Source organism: Herpailurus yagouaroundi, unplaced genomic scaffold (genome assembly GCF_014898765.1).
Source record: "Herpailurus yagouaroundi ecotype Mexico unplaced genomic scaffold, PumYag 201, whole genome shotgun sequence".
Lineage (NCBI taxonomy): Eukaryota > Metazoa > Chordata > Mammalia > Carnivora > Felidae > Herpailurus > Herpailurus yagouaroundi.
The window spans coordinates 550,838-566,075 of record NW_024412432.1 but is presented as its reverse complement, the minus strand read 5'-3'; the positions used below and the strand labels follow the sequence as shown (position 1 = coordinate 566,075).

At 38.5% G+C, this 15,238-nt stretch overlaps 2 protein-coding genes across 2 annotated transcripts in view; one reads left to right on the top strand and one right to left on the bottom strand.

The window, feature by feature from the left end:
- Positions 1-6,589, top strand: part of LOC121014127 (F-box/WD repeat-containing protein 2-like) — a 46,095-nt gene extending 39,506 nt beyond the window's left edge. Inside the window, 3 exon segments of the mRNA XM_040450171.1 lie at positions 5,395-5,628; positions 5,631-5,754; positions 5,757-6,589. Coding sequence (XP_040306105.1) covers positions 5,395-5,628; positions 5,631-5,754; positions 5,757-6,589 — 1,191 coding nt within the window.
- The window catches only part of ZNF782 (zinc finger protein 782), an 82,817-nt gene that overhangs the window by 51,729 nt on the left and 15,850 nt on the right, over positions 1-15,238 (bottom strand). The gene's annotated exons all lie outside the window — the stretch shown is intronic.

Sequence of the window (15,238 nt, the reverse complement as noted above, 5' to 3'; positions counted from 1 at the left end):
ATAAGCAACCTTATTGATAAGAATGTGGTAATTGCAGGGGACTTTAATACCCCACTTACAACAATGGATAGATCATCTAGACACATGGTCAATAAAGAAACAAGGGCCCTGAATGAGACACTGGATGAGATGGACTTGACGGATATATTTAGAACTCTGCATCCCAAAGCAACAGAATATACTTTCTTCTAGAGTGCACATGGAACATTCTCCAACACAGATCACATACTGGGTCACAAAAGAGCCCTTCATAATATACAAGAGTTGAGATCATACCATGCATAATTTCGGACCACAATGCTATGAAGCTTGAAATCAACCACAGGAAAAAGTCTGGAAAACCTCCAAAAGCATGGAGGTTAAAGAACACCCTACTAAAGAATGAATGGGTCAACCAGGCAATTAGAGAAGAAATTAAAAAATATATGGAAACAAATGAAAATGAAAATACAACAATCCAAATGCTTTGGGATGCAGCGAAGACAGTCCTGAGAGGAAAATACATTGCAATCCACGCCTATCTCAAGAAACAAGAAAAATCCCAAATACAAAATCTAACAGCACACCTAAAGGAAATAGAAGCAGAACAGCAAAGACACCCCAAACCCAGCAGAAGAAGAGAAATAATAAAGATCAGAGCAGAAATAAACAATATAGAATCTAAAAAAACTGTAGAGCAGATCAACGAAACCAAGAGTTGGTTTTTTGAAAAAATAAACAAAATTGATAAACCTCTAGCCAGGCTTCTCAGAAAGAAAAGGGAGATGACCCAAATAGATAAAATCATCAATGAAAATGGAATTATTACAACCAGTCCCTCAGAAATACAAACAATTATCAGGGAATACTATGAAAAATTATAGGCCAACAAATTGGACAGCCTGGAAGAAATGGACAAATTCCTAAACACCCACACTCTTCCAAAACTCAATCAGGAGGAAATAGAAAGCTTGAACAGACCCATAACCAGCGAAGAAATTGAATCAGTTATCAAAAATCTCCCAACAAATAAGAGTCCAGGACCACATGGCTTCCCAGGGGAGTTCTACCAGACGTTTAAAGCAGAGATAGGGGCGCCTGGGTGGCTCAGTCGGTTAAACGTCCGACTTCGGCTCAGGTCACGATCGCGTGGTCCATGAGTTTGAGCCCCACGTCAGGCTCTGGGCTGATGGCTCAGAGCCTGGTGCCTGGTTCCGATTCTGTGTCTCCCTCTCCCTCTGCCCCTCCCCCGTTCATGCTCTGTCTCTCTCTGTCTCAAAAGTAAATAAAAGGTTAAAGCAGAGATAATACCTATCCTTCTCAAGCTATTCCAAAAAATAGAAAGGGAAGGAAAACTTCCAGACTCATTCTATGAAGCCAGTATTACTTTGATTCCTAAACCAGACAGAGACCCAGTAAAAAAAGAGAACTACAGGCCAATATCCCTGATGAATATGGATGCAAAAATTCTCAATAAGATACTAGCAAATCGAATTCAACAGCATATAAAAAGAATTATTCACCATGATCAAGTGGGATTCATTCCTGGGATGCAGGGCTGGTTCAACATTCGCAGATCAATCAACATGATACATCACATTAACAAAAAAAAAAGAGAAGAACCATATGATCCTGTCAATCGATGCAGAAAAGGCCTTTGACAAAATTCAGCACCCTTTCTTAATAAAAACCCTCGAGAAAGGATAGAAGGAACATACTTAAACATCATAAAAGCCATATATGAAAAGCCCACAGCTAACATCATCCTCAATGGGGAAAAACTGAGAGCTTTTTCCCTGAGATCAGGAACACGACAGGGATGCCCACTCTCACCGCTGTTGTTTAACATAGTGTTGGAAGTTCTAGCATCAGCAATCAGACAACAAAAGGAAATCAAAGGCATCAAAATTGGCAAAGATGAAGTCAAGCTTTCACTTTTTGCAGACGACATGATACTATACATGGAAAATCCGATAGACTCCACCAAAAGTCTGCTAGAACTGATACATGAATTCAGCAAAGTCGCAGGATACAAAATCAATGTACAGAAAGCAGTTGCATTCTCATACACTAACAATGAAGCAACAGGAAGACAAATAAAGAAACTGATCCCATTGACAGTTGCACGAAGAAGCATAAAATACCTAGGAATAAATCTAACCAAAGATGTAAAAGATCTGTATGCTGAAAACTATAGAAAACTTATGAAGGTAATTGAAGAAGATTTAAAGAAATGGAAAGACATTCCCTGCTCATGGATTGGAAGAATAAATATTGTCAAAATGTCAATACTACCCAAAGCTATCTACGCATTCAATGCAATCCCAATCAAAATTGCATCAGCATTCTTCTTGAAACTAGAACAAGCAATCCTAAAATTCATATGGAACCACAAAAGGCCCCGAATAGCCAAAGTAATTTTGAAGAAGAAGACCAAAGCAGGAGGCATCACAATCCCAGACTTTAGCCTCTACTACAAAGCTGTCATCATCAAGACAGCATGGTATTGGCACAAAAACAGACACATAGACCAATGGAATAGAATAGACACCCCAGAACTAGACCCACAAATGTATGGCCAACTCATCTTTGACAAAGCAGGAAAGAACATCCAATGGAAAAAAAAGACAGTCTCTTTAACAAATGGTGCTGGGAGAACTGGACAGCAACATGCAGAAGGTTGAAACTAGACCACTTTCTCACACCATTCACAAAAATAAACTCAAAATGGATAAAGGACCTGAATATGAGACAGGAAACCATCAAAACCCTAGAGAAGAAAGCAGGAAAAGACCTCTCTGACCTCAGCTATAGCAATCTCTTACTTGACACATCCCCAAAGACAAGGGAATTAAAAGCAAAAATGAATTACTGGGACCTTATGAAGATAAAAAGCTTCTGCACAGCAAAGGAAACAACCAACAAAACTAAAAGGCAACCAACAGAATGGGAAAAGATATTTGCAAATGACATATTGGACAAAGGGCTAGTATCCAAAATCTATAAAGAGCTCACCAAACTCCACACCTGAAAAACAACCCAGTGAAGAAATGGGCAGAAAACATGAATAGACACTTCTCTACAGAAGACATCCACATGGCCAACAGGCACATGAAAAGATGCTCAACGTTGCTCATCAGGGAAATACAAATCAAAACCACACCCAGATATCACCTCACGCCAGTCAGAGTGGCCAAAATGAACAAATCAGGAGACTACAGATGCTGGAGAGGATGTGGAGAAACGGCAACCCTCTTGCGCTGTTGGTGGGAATGCAAACTGGTGCAGCCGCTCTGGAAAACAGTGTGGAGGTTCCTCAGAAAATTAAAAATAGACCTACCCTATGACCCAGCAACAGCACTACTAGGAATTTACCCAAGAGATACAGGAGTACTGATGCATAGGGGCACTTGTACCCCAATGTTTATAGCAGCACTCTCCACAATAGCCAAATTATGGAAAGAGCCTAAATGTCCATCAACTGATGAATGGATAAAGAAATGGTGGTTTGTATACACAATGGAGTACTACGTGGCAATGAGAAAGAATGAAATATGGCCCTTTGTAGCAACATGGATGGAAATGGAGAGTGTTATGCTAAGTGAAATAAGCCATACAGAGAAAGACAGATACCATATGTTTTCACTCTTATGTGGATCCTGAGAAACTTAACAGAAACCCATGGGGGAGGGGTGGGGAAAAAAAAAAAAGAGGTTAGAGTGGGAGAGAGCCAAAGCATAAGAGACTCTTAAAAACTGAGAACAAACTGAGGGTTGATGGGGGGTGGGAGGGAGGAGAGGGTGGGTGATGGGTATTGAGGAGGGCACCTTTTGGGATGAACACTGGGTGTTGTATGGAAATCAATTTGACAATAAATTTCATATATTGAAAAAAAAGTCGTTGCTTCACTATATATTAATTTGGATATAAACTTTAAGAAATAAAGTTAAAAACAAAACAAACAAAATAAATATTTAAAAAATTAAAAAAAAAAAAGTCTAGTGAACCCCTCCCCCACCCAGCCTCAACAAATAGCACCATTTTTTTTTTTTTCAACGTTTATTTATTTTTGGGACAGAGAGAGACAGAGCATGAACGGGGGAGGGGCAGAGAGAGAGGGAGACACAGAATCAGAAACAGGCTCCAGGCTCTGAGCCATCAGCCCAGAGCCCGACGCGGAGCTCGAACTCACAGACGGTGAGATCGTGACCTGGCTGAAGTCGGACGCTTAACCGACTGCACAACCCAGGCGCCCCTCCATTTTTTTTTTTTTTAAATGGAAAGGTTTCATTAAGCTCCCTGAAGTCAAGTACTGCAATTAGAAAAACTGCATTGTATAATTTTGCTTCCTGGTGCTTATCATTTTGCAGAGCTGTATTTGCTTATAAAATTTAATTTTAATTTCCCCCTAGAATGCTGAACTTCCTGAAAGCAGACATTCTATATTTTGTTCATAATTACTTTTCTAGTACTTAGTTGAATGCTTGGCTAAGTGTTCAAACCACTCTAGGAAAATTAAAGGTTGTGCTATTAAATAGCTTGAGAATTGCACAGGTATCTACCAACTAGTGAGTATTAAGTAAATAGTTATGTTTTAAATACGTTTCTTCAAGATCACATACTGTAATCTATCATGGAGGAGATACATTAGGAAATATAAATGAAGAATTTGTTTTAGTGACTTGATACACAATTTGTATAATACAGCTAAAGGAGTGCTGAGAAATTTATAGCACTAAATGTTTACTTTAGAAAAGAAAAAAAATGTCTCAAATCAATAGGGGCGTCTGGGTGGCTCAGTTGGTTAAACATCTGACTTTGGCTCAGGTCATGATCTCATGGTTCATGGGTTTGAGCTCTGCATTGGGGTCTGTACTGACAGCTCAGAGCCTGGAGTCTGCTACGGTTTCTGCATCTCCCTCTCTGCCCCTCCCCAGCTCGCGCTCTGTCTTTCTCTCTCAAAAATAAACATTAAAAAAAAGCATGGGAGCACAATAAACCCAACTTCAGCAGAAGGAAAACTCAAGAGCAGAAATCAATGAAATTGGAAACAGAAAACAATTTTTAAAAAATCCAGTAAAAGAAAGCTGCATGAAAAGAATAAAATTGACAAACTTCTAGAAACAATGAACAAGAAAAAATAAGACAAATGATCAATATGACATATAAAACAAGGGTATAAAAAACAGAACCCACTGACACCAAAATTATAACAAAAGAATAATATCGTGAACTCTATGCACATAAATCTGACACATAAAATGGACTAATTGCTAGGAAAGCAAAAATAATACAATTAACCTAAACGTGATAATTAAATTGTCCAATAACTATTAAAGAAACTGAATTTGTAATTTAAACACACAAAAAAATCTCCAGGACCAGATACTTTTGCTAAAGAATTCTACCAAACAGGTTGCAGACCCCGAGAGACGGCTGCTGGTCCAAGCACCATGGCCGCGGAGCGGACCTGGCTGCTACGAGGCTCTGGTGGCTGGAGCACGCCTAGTTGGTATGAGCCCGGCGCGAGTTCCCGGGCCCCGAGACGCTGGCTCAGGTAAATTTTTCCATAACCTTACGGAGAGAAAGGACTTTGAGACATGGCTCGATAACATTTCTGTTACATTTCTTTCTCTGACGGACTTGCAGAAAAAAATGGAACTCTGGATCACCTGATTAGTCTGAGTGGGGCAGTCCAGCTCAGGCATCTCTCCAATAACCTGGAGCCTCTCCTCAAGCGGGACTTGCTCAAACTCCTTCACCTGGAGCTCAGTTTTTGTTAAAATGGCTCGATCCCCAGACTTTACTCACATGCTGCCTTGTCTCTAAACAGTGGAATAAGGTGATAAGTGCCTGTACGGAGGTGTGGCAGACTACATGTAAAAATCTGGGCTGGCAGATAGATGATTCTGCTCAGGACACTTTGCACTGGAAGAAGGTTTATTTGAAGGCTATTTTGAGAATGAAGCAACTGGAGGACCATGAAACCTTTGAGACCTCATCATTAATTGGACACAGTGCCAGAGTGTATGCACTTACTACAAAGATGGACTTCTCTGTACAGGTGGTTTTGCAGAAGTGCAAAGTCAAGTCTCTTTTGCACAGCCCTGGAGACTACATACTCTTAAGTGTGGACAAATATGAGATCAAGATTTGGCCGATTGGGAGAGAAATTAACTGCAAATGCTTGAAGACATTGTCTGTCTCTGAGGAAAGGAGTATCTGCCTGCAGCCAAGACTTCATTTTGATGGCAAATACATTGTCTGTAGTTCCGCACTGGGTCTCTACCAGTGGGACTTTGCCAGTTACGATATTCTCAGGGTCATCAAGACTCCTGAGATAGCAAACTTGGCCTTGCTTGGCTTTGGAGATATCTTTGCTCTGCTGTTTGACAACCACTACCTGTATATCATGGGCTTGAGGACAGAGAGCCTGATTAGCCGCTGGCCTCTGCCAGAGTACAGGAAATCAAAGAGAGGCTCAAGCTTCCTGGCGGGCGAAGCATCCTGGCTCAATGGACTGGATGGGCACAATTACATGGGCTTGGTCTTTGCCACCAGCATGCCTGACCACAGTATTCACCTGGTGTTGTGGAAGGAAGATGGCTGATGCCACGAGCTTACCATGGCTGACTGACTTTGGGTGCCCGGGCTGCGGGTTTTCAGTGCAACCTCTGTGGCACCCAACTATACGAACCAAAGTTCTCACCTAATGGTATCATTGTGCAGTGCACCATCATTTATCCATGTTTGCCAGGGGGCCAGGGCTTGGGGCAGGGGAGGGCTTGTTTTATTGACATACAGCGCAGCATGCTAGTGGGGGTATGCCACTGACTTCATTTGTACTTAGTTATGTTGGTCAGTATAAGAGGATGCATTTTGGGTTCATCTTTCTTGACTATTGGTTTTAAGTAAAGAAAGTTAAATGGCTCATTAATCTGCTAATTGGTTGCCTATAAAAACACATTCAGTCTATTAAATTAAAGCTTTTTACTATATAAAAAAAGAATTATACCAAACATTTAAAGAAAAATAAACATAATTTTCACACAATCTCTTCCAGATAATAGAAAGGAGAGAACAATTTCAGACCAGTTTTATGAGGTCAACATTATCCTGATGTGAATACTAAGACAAAGACAGTATAAAACCATAGACCAATTTACCTCATGAATAGAGATGCAAAACTACTTTAAAAATATTAGCAAACATGGGGCACCTGAGTGGCTCAGTCGGTTAGGCATCCAACTCTTGATCTGGACTCAGGTCATGATCTCATGGTTTTGGAGTTTGAGTCCCTGGTTGGGATCTGTGCCGATAGTGCAAAGTCTGCTTAGGATTCTCTCTCTCTGCCCCTCCCCCGGTTGCGCTCGCTCTCTCTGTCTCTCAAAATAAATAAACGTTAAAAGAAATATTAGCAAACAGAATTTAGCAACAAAAAAAGAATTATATGACATGACCAAGTAAGGTTTATTCCAAGTATGCAAGGCTGATTCAGTATTTAAAAATCATTCAATGTAGTCTACCACATTAATTAGATAAATAAGAAAAACCATAAAATTATAGCAAGTAGATACAAAAATGTTTTTTGACAAAATTCAAAATCCATTCATAAGAAATACTCTCTGAAAACTGGAAATAGGAGAAATAAGAGAGCTTCCTCAAGTTGATGAAGAATGTAAAAGACCTCCTGCCAAATAATATAACCTGGTGAAAGACTGATGCTTTCCCTCTAAGACTGGAAACAAGGCAAATTACCACTGCTCTTACCACTCCTAAGAAAGTTCAGCAAGCTCTCAGCATAAAAGGACATATAAAAATATTCTATAAACTAGCAACTGATAAGAAAACAAAGTAAAATACAATGCCGTTTACAATCCCTCAAAACAATCAAAAATTGATTACTGATTGAGGTATACATTGAATAAAACATGTACAGGACTTTTATACTGAAAACTATAAAACCCTGATAAAAGAAATCAAAGATCTAAATAAGTATATATCATTTGTTTATGGATTGTAACACAGTACAGATATTAACTCTTATAAGAATAGGAAACTGATACATTAAATGTAATTGCCAGAGCAAGTAAGATTTTAAAAAACACAACATTGGGGCGCCTGGGTGGCGCAGTCGGTTAAGCGTCCGACTTCAGCCAGGTCACGATCTCGCAGTCCGTGAGTTCGAGCCCTGCGTCGGGCTCTGGGCTGATGGCTCAGAACCTGGAGCCTGTTTCCGATTCTGTGTCTCCCTCTCTCTCTGCCCCTCCCCCGTTCATGCTCTGTCTCTCTCTGTCCCAAAAATAAATAAACGTTGAAAAAAAAATTAAAAAGAAAAAAACAAAACCACAACATTATTCTAAATTTATATGTAAAGCTGAAGTAACCAGAAGAGATAAAATAATGTTGAAGAAGTATGATTTGGGAAGCATCACTTTACCTGATTTAGAAAACCCAGAAACTAACCAATGAAAATACAGCCAACTGATTTTTGGCAAAGGAAAAAATTCAATGGAAGAAAGGTAATGGTACAGAACAAGTAGATATCCACAGGCAACAAAATGATCTCAATGTAAACTTCACTATACAGGAATTAACTCAAAATGCACCATTAATGTAAATGTAAATGTAAAATGACCTAATTTTTTAAAATGTGGAGAAAAACTTTGGACCAAAAACTTGGTGAAGCATTCTTAGACACAACAACAAAACACTCTGATAAATCGGACTTCATCAAAATTAAAAATTTACACTCTGCTAAAGACTTTATGAAGAGGATGAGAAGACAAGGCACAGACTAGTATAAAAATGTACAAATTATACATTTGACAAAAAACTTATATCTAGACTATATGAACTCACAAAATTCAATGGTAAAGCAACATCAACAACGTGAAGTAAGAGGAGGGAACACTTTCACATTCATTTTGAGGCCAGCATTACTCTGATACCAAAACCAGACAAGAACACCACAAGAAGGAGAATTACAGGCCCATATTCTGGATGAACATACATAGTCCTCAACAAAATATTAGCAAACTGAATTCAACAACACACTAAAAGGATCATATAGCATGATCAGGTAAAATTTATTCCAAAGATGCAAGGATGGTTCAATATTTGGAAATCAATCAATGAGATATACCATATTAACAAAATGAAGAATAAAAATCATGTGGTCATATCAATATGCATAAAAAGTATCTGATAAAATTCAATGTCCATTTATGATAAAAAAATTCTCAACAAAGTGAGTACAGAGGGAATGTATCTCAACATAATGGAAGCCATATATAACAAGCCCAGAGCTAATATCATACTGAATGGTGAAAAGCTGAAGAGTTTTTCCTCTAAGATCAGGAAAAAAGATGCCACTCTCACTAATTTATTTAACATCCTATTGGAAGTCCTAGCCACAGCAATTAGGCAAGGAAAAGAAATAAAAGGCATCCAAATCAGTAAGGAAGTAAAACTATCACTATTTGCAAATGACACATTATACACAGAAAACCCTAAAGACTCTACCAAAAAACTCTTTGAATACATGAATTCAGTAAAGTTGTAGGATATAAAAATCAAGATACAGAAAACTGGTGTGTTTCTATACACAAGCTATCAGAAGAAAAAAAAACAAAAACAATCCCAGTTATAATAAAAAAATAAAATACCTAGGAATATATTTAATCAAAGAGGTGAAAAACCTATACAGTGACAACTATAAGGCATTGATGAAAAAAATTAAAGAAGAGAAATAAATGGAAAGATATTCTGTGCTTATGGAGTGGAATAATTAATACTGTTAAAAAGTCCATACTACCCAAAGCAATCTGCAAATTCAATGCAATCCCTATCAAAATTCCAATGGCATTTTTCACTGAACTGGAAGAAACAATTCTAAAATTTGTATGTAATCACAAAAGACCCCAAAGAGTCAAAGCAATCTTGAGAAAGATGCTAGGGGCATCACACTCCCTGATTTCAAACTGTATTACAAAGCTGCAGTAATCAAAATAGTATGGTATTGGCACAAAAACAGACACACACAGCAATGAACTAGCCCAGAAATAAACCTGTGCATATATAGTCTATCAACTCACTACAAAAGAGCCAAGAAATATACAATAGGGAAAGGGCAGTCTCTTAAATAGGTGTTGGAAAAACTGGACAGCCACATGTAAAACTATGAAACTGGGCCATTATCATAAACCAGATATAAAAATTAACTCATAATGGATTAAAAACTTGAATTTAAGACCTAAAGCCATAGAACTCCTAGAAGGAAACAAAGGCTTGGTCCTTGACACTGGTCTTGGTGAGGACTTTTTTGGATTCAACATCAAAAGCATAAGCAAAAAAGCAAAAACTCAAATGGGACTACATAAAACAAAAGCTTCTGCACAATAAAGGTACCATCAACAAAATGAAAAAAGCAACCTATTTGAATGGGAGAAAATACTTGAAAACCATATATCTGATAAGGGATTAATATCCAAAATATATAAAGAACTCCTACAACTCAACAGCAAAAACCAAACAATTTATTTAAAATATGGGCAGAGGCGCCTGGGTGGCTCAGGCGGTTAAGTGTCTGACTTCAGCTCAGATCATGATCTCATGGTTTGTGAGTTCAAGCCCTGCATCGGGCTCTGTGCTGACAGCTCAGAGCCAGGAGCCTGCTGTGTCTCCTTCTCTCTCTGTCCCTACCCTGCTCACGCTCTGTTTCTTTCTCAAAAATGAATAAATATTAAAAAAATAAAAACAAAATAAAATAAAATATGGACAGAGCAACTGAATGGATTTTTCCAAAGAGGACACATAGATGGCCAACAAATACATGAAAATGTGGTCAACATGATTAGTAATCAGGGAAATGAAAATCAAAACGAAATGAGTTATCACCTCACACTTGTTAGAATGGCTATTATCAAAAGGATAGGAAATAACAAGTGTTGGCGAGTATGGGGAGAAAAGGAAATCCTAGTGCACTGTTGATGGGAATGTAAATTGGTACAATCACAATGGAAAACAGTATGGAGTTTCCTCAAAAATTAAAAGTAGAGCTACCATATGATTCAGCAATTCCACTTCTGAGTATCTGAAGAAAATGAAAACACTAACTAGAAGAGACATATTAACCCCCATGTTCACTTGGCATTATTTATGACAGCCAAGAAAATGGAAATAACCCAAGTGTCCACTGATAAGCAAATGGATAAGAAAATGTATTTATAGGGGCGCCTGGGTGGCGCAGTCGGTTAAGCGTCCGACTTCAGCCAGGTCACGATCTCACGGTCCGTGAGTTCGAGCCCCGCATCAGGCTCTGGGCTGATGGCTCAGAGCCTGGAGCCTGTTTCCGATTCTGTGTCTCCCTCTCTCTCTGCCCCTCCCCCGTTCATGCTCTCTCTCTCTCGGTCCCAAAAATAAATAAATGTTGAAAAAAAAAAAGAAAATTATTTATATATATTTGTACTTATTTTTTAGATGGAATTTTATTCAGCCCTAAAAAAGAATGAAATCTTGCTATCTGTGACAACATTAATGGATCGTGACAGCATTATGCTAAGTACAATAATTCAGACAGAGAAAGATGAACAGGATATGATCTCATATGTGGAATCTAAAAACAAAAATCAAGTGCACAGATACAGAGAATAGGTTGGTGGTTGTCACAGGCAGGAGGTAAACGGGCTTGAAATAAGTGATGGGAGTTAAAAGGTACAAATTTCTAATTTAAAATAAATAAATCATGAAAATGTAATCATAAAAAAAAGTGAAGAAGACTCCAGTGTAAGAGGGTAGACTAGGAGGTCCGAGCTGTTGTTTCCCAATAATGATCTAACAACTATCCATTGATGAAAATAGATCTGGGTCAGCTCTAGAGTATAATTAACACATTGTAGCAACCTAGTAGAGTGCAAAAACTGAGGACATTGGCATAGAAAAGCACAGAAAACATCTTACATGTATTACCCCATGTTCTAGCATGGCACCCTTTGGTGCCAGGAGGAATTCCCTCAGCCATATTCCTTTGTTAGGGAAAAAGAAGAGCAGAAAGGACCTCCTTTGTTACCAACAACCTTAACAGTCCTCACTGTCACAAAAGACAGCTTGCAACCTTCTCCAATAAGGACACCTCTAGTCTTTGCCTATGCTGCCCAGAGTCCATGCTGTTGTAACCCTCTGGAGCAGGAGACACTACTGTGTTCCCTTTGGGGCTGGAGCCATGGCACCCTGGCAATACCAAACACATGCTTGAGTCCTGGACTTTGGTGCTGCCATTCTGTGTGTCTGCACCCTGGCACCAAAAGAGAGCCTCATGGCCATGATATCCATCAATGGGGCAACGGAGACCAAGGGCAGTCCAACAGCCTTTGTCACCAGGACCCCAGAAGCTCTTGCTGCTGCTATAGACATTTGCAGCCTTCACTGCCAACAATCTCCAGTGCTGACTTCAGCTAATGGAGCTGCCCTAAGTCCACAGTATGCTGCCCACCCCTGCCAGGGATGCAGCTTCCATACACGACCAATGAGTCCCCTCATACCCACCCTTAAGTAAAGGTCTTTCTTTACTGAATCCAGTCTGTAAGCTTAAAAGAAGTGAATGCTCCTACAAAGGACATCAGCACAAAACTACAAGGAACATGAGAAACAAAACAAACATGAGACTACCAAAAGAAAGAGAGAAATTTATAGTAACTCAACAAACATGAAACTACCAAAAAAAAAGGAATAAATTTACAGTAACCCCAAAGATATGGAGATCTACGAACTGGCTGGCAAAGAATTAAAAATAGTTGTTTTAAAAAAGATCAGCAAGCTAAAAAAGAACACAGATAGCTCAGTGAAACCAGGAAAATATTTCACAAACAAAATGAGAAGTTCAACAAAGAGAAATCATAAAAGTAAAAAATTTTTAAAAACCAACAAATTCTGAGGCTAAAGAACACAATGAATGTAATAGAGAATGTCAACAGCAGACTTCATCAAGAAGAAATAATTTGTCAATCTGAAGATAGGTCATTTGAAATTATCTAGTCAGAGAAGAAGAAGCAATGAAAAAAAGTGAAGAACACCTTTGGGATTTATGGGACACCAACAAAAGAACCAATACACACATTCTAGGAGTCCCAGGAGAAGAGAGAAAGAGACATAAGGTTTATTTAAAGAAATCATGACTAAAAAGGTCTCAAATCTAGGGAGGGAAATGGACATCCAGATTCATTAAGCTCCAAGAACCCTAAATAAGATCAACTTAAATAAGAGCACACCAAGTTACATTATCATCAAATTGTCAAAAGTCACAAAGAGAATTTGGAAAGCAGCAGGCAAAAAGTGACTCATCAAATAGAAGGTAAGACTGTTAGTAGATTTCTCAGCAGGAACCCTGCAGGTTAGGAGACAGAGGGATCATATATTCAAAAATACTAAAAGAAAAAGCCTTCCAACCAAGAATACCTTACCTGGCAAAATTATCCTTTACAAATGAAGAAGAGATTAAAATCTTTCCCAAACAAACAAAAACCAAGGGAGTTTATTACCACTAGATCTGCTTTACAAGAAACACTTAATCAGAGGAATTCTTCAAATCAAAATGAAAACACAGAAGTATATGAAAGCATAAAGCTCATTAATAAAAATAAATAGGCCAAACACAGAATATGATAACACTGTAATAGTGGTATGTAAATTACTTTTAACTAATTTAAAAATTTGTTAATGGATATATAGTATGAAGAGAATTCTGACAAGAACATAAATTGTGAGAGAAAGAGTAAAAGTACAATTTTTATGTGCAACTGAGGTTAAGTTGTTATTAATTTAGAATAGATGGTTATAACTACAAGACATTTTATGTAATAGTCAAGCTAACTACAAACAAAACATCTATAATAGATACATAGAAGATAAAAAAAATCCAAGCAAATGACATAAAAAAATCTTTAAATAATAAAGACAGCAAGACAAGAAGGACAAAAAAAAAAAAAAACCACAAAAAGACAGAAAACAATTTAACAACATGCCATAAGTCATCACCTATCAATAGTTAAATGTAAACAGATTAAACCCCCAATTGAAAAGGCATAGAATAGCTAAATGAATTAAACACACACACACACACACACACACACACACACACAGGACCTAGAGACAGGCTGTCTATAGGCAACTAAGTTTAGATTTAAGGACACATATAGACTGAAAGAGAATGGATGGAAAAAGATATTTTATGTAAATAGCAACCAAAAGAAAGCAGAGTGGCTATACTTGTACCAACAAAATGGAAATAAAGTGAAAAACTCTCCAGAAACTAAGTCACTACATAATGATAAGAGGATCAATTTGACAGGAAGGTATCACAATTATATACACACCTAACATCAGAATGTATGCATGCACACGCACGTATGGGCTTATCTCATTTTATTGTGCTTTGCTTTATTGCACTTTACTGATATTGCACCTTGCATAAATTGAAGGCTGGTGGCAACCCCGCACTGAGAAGTCTATTGGTGCCATTTTTTCAATAGTGTTCACTCACTTTGTGTCTGTATCACATTTTGGTAATTCTCAAAATATTTCAGATGTTTTCATTAGGACTTCCAAGGAAGATGGCAGAGTAGGGGGACCCTAAGCTCACCTCACCCCATGGCACAACTAGATAACATTCACATTAATGTAAGTAACCCAGAAACAACTGAGGACTGGCAGAACAAACTCCACAACTAAGGGTAGAGAAGACGCCACATGGAAGAGGGTAGGATGGCCAAAGATGCAGTCAGGAGCTAAATGGCCCATGGGACGGGAAGGATGCCAAGAGTATAGAACAAGATGGGAACAAGTATAGAACAAGATGCCAAGAGCGTGGATGTCAAGAGAGAGAAACAGATGCATACTGCAGAGTCCACATGGGAACAATGAATCCCTGTAACATTTGGCTTTAAAAACTGAGGATCTGGGACACCTGGGTGGCTCAGTTGGTTGAGCATCCAACTTTGGCTCAGGTCATGATCTCACAGTTCATGGGTCTGAGCCCACATCAGGCTCATTGCTGTCAGTGTGGATCCTGCTTTGGAACCTCTGTTCCCCTCCTCCTACCCCTCCCCTACTCATTCTCTCTCTCTCCCTCTCTCCCTCTCCCCCTCCCCCACCCACTTCTCTCTCTCTCAAAAATAAATATTTTAAAAAAACAGAGGAACCAAATCTCCTGAGTTCTTACAATCAATGGGATTTAACACCTATAACTTTAAAAATCAGTAGC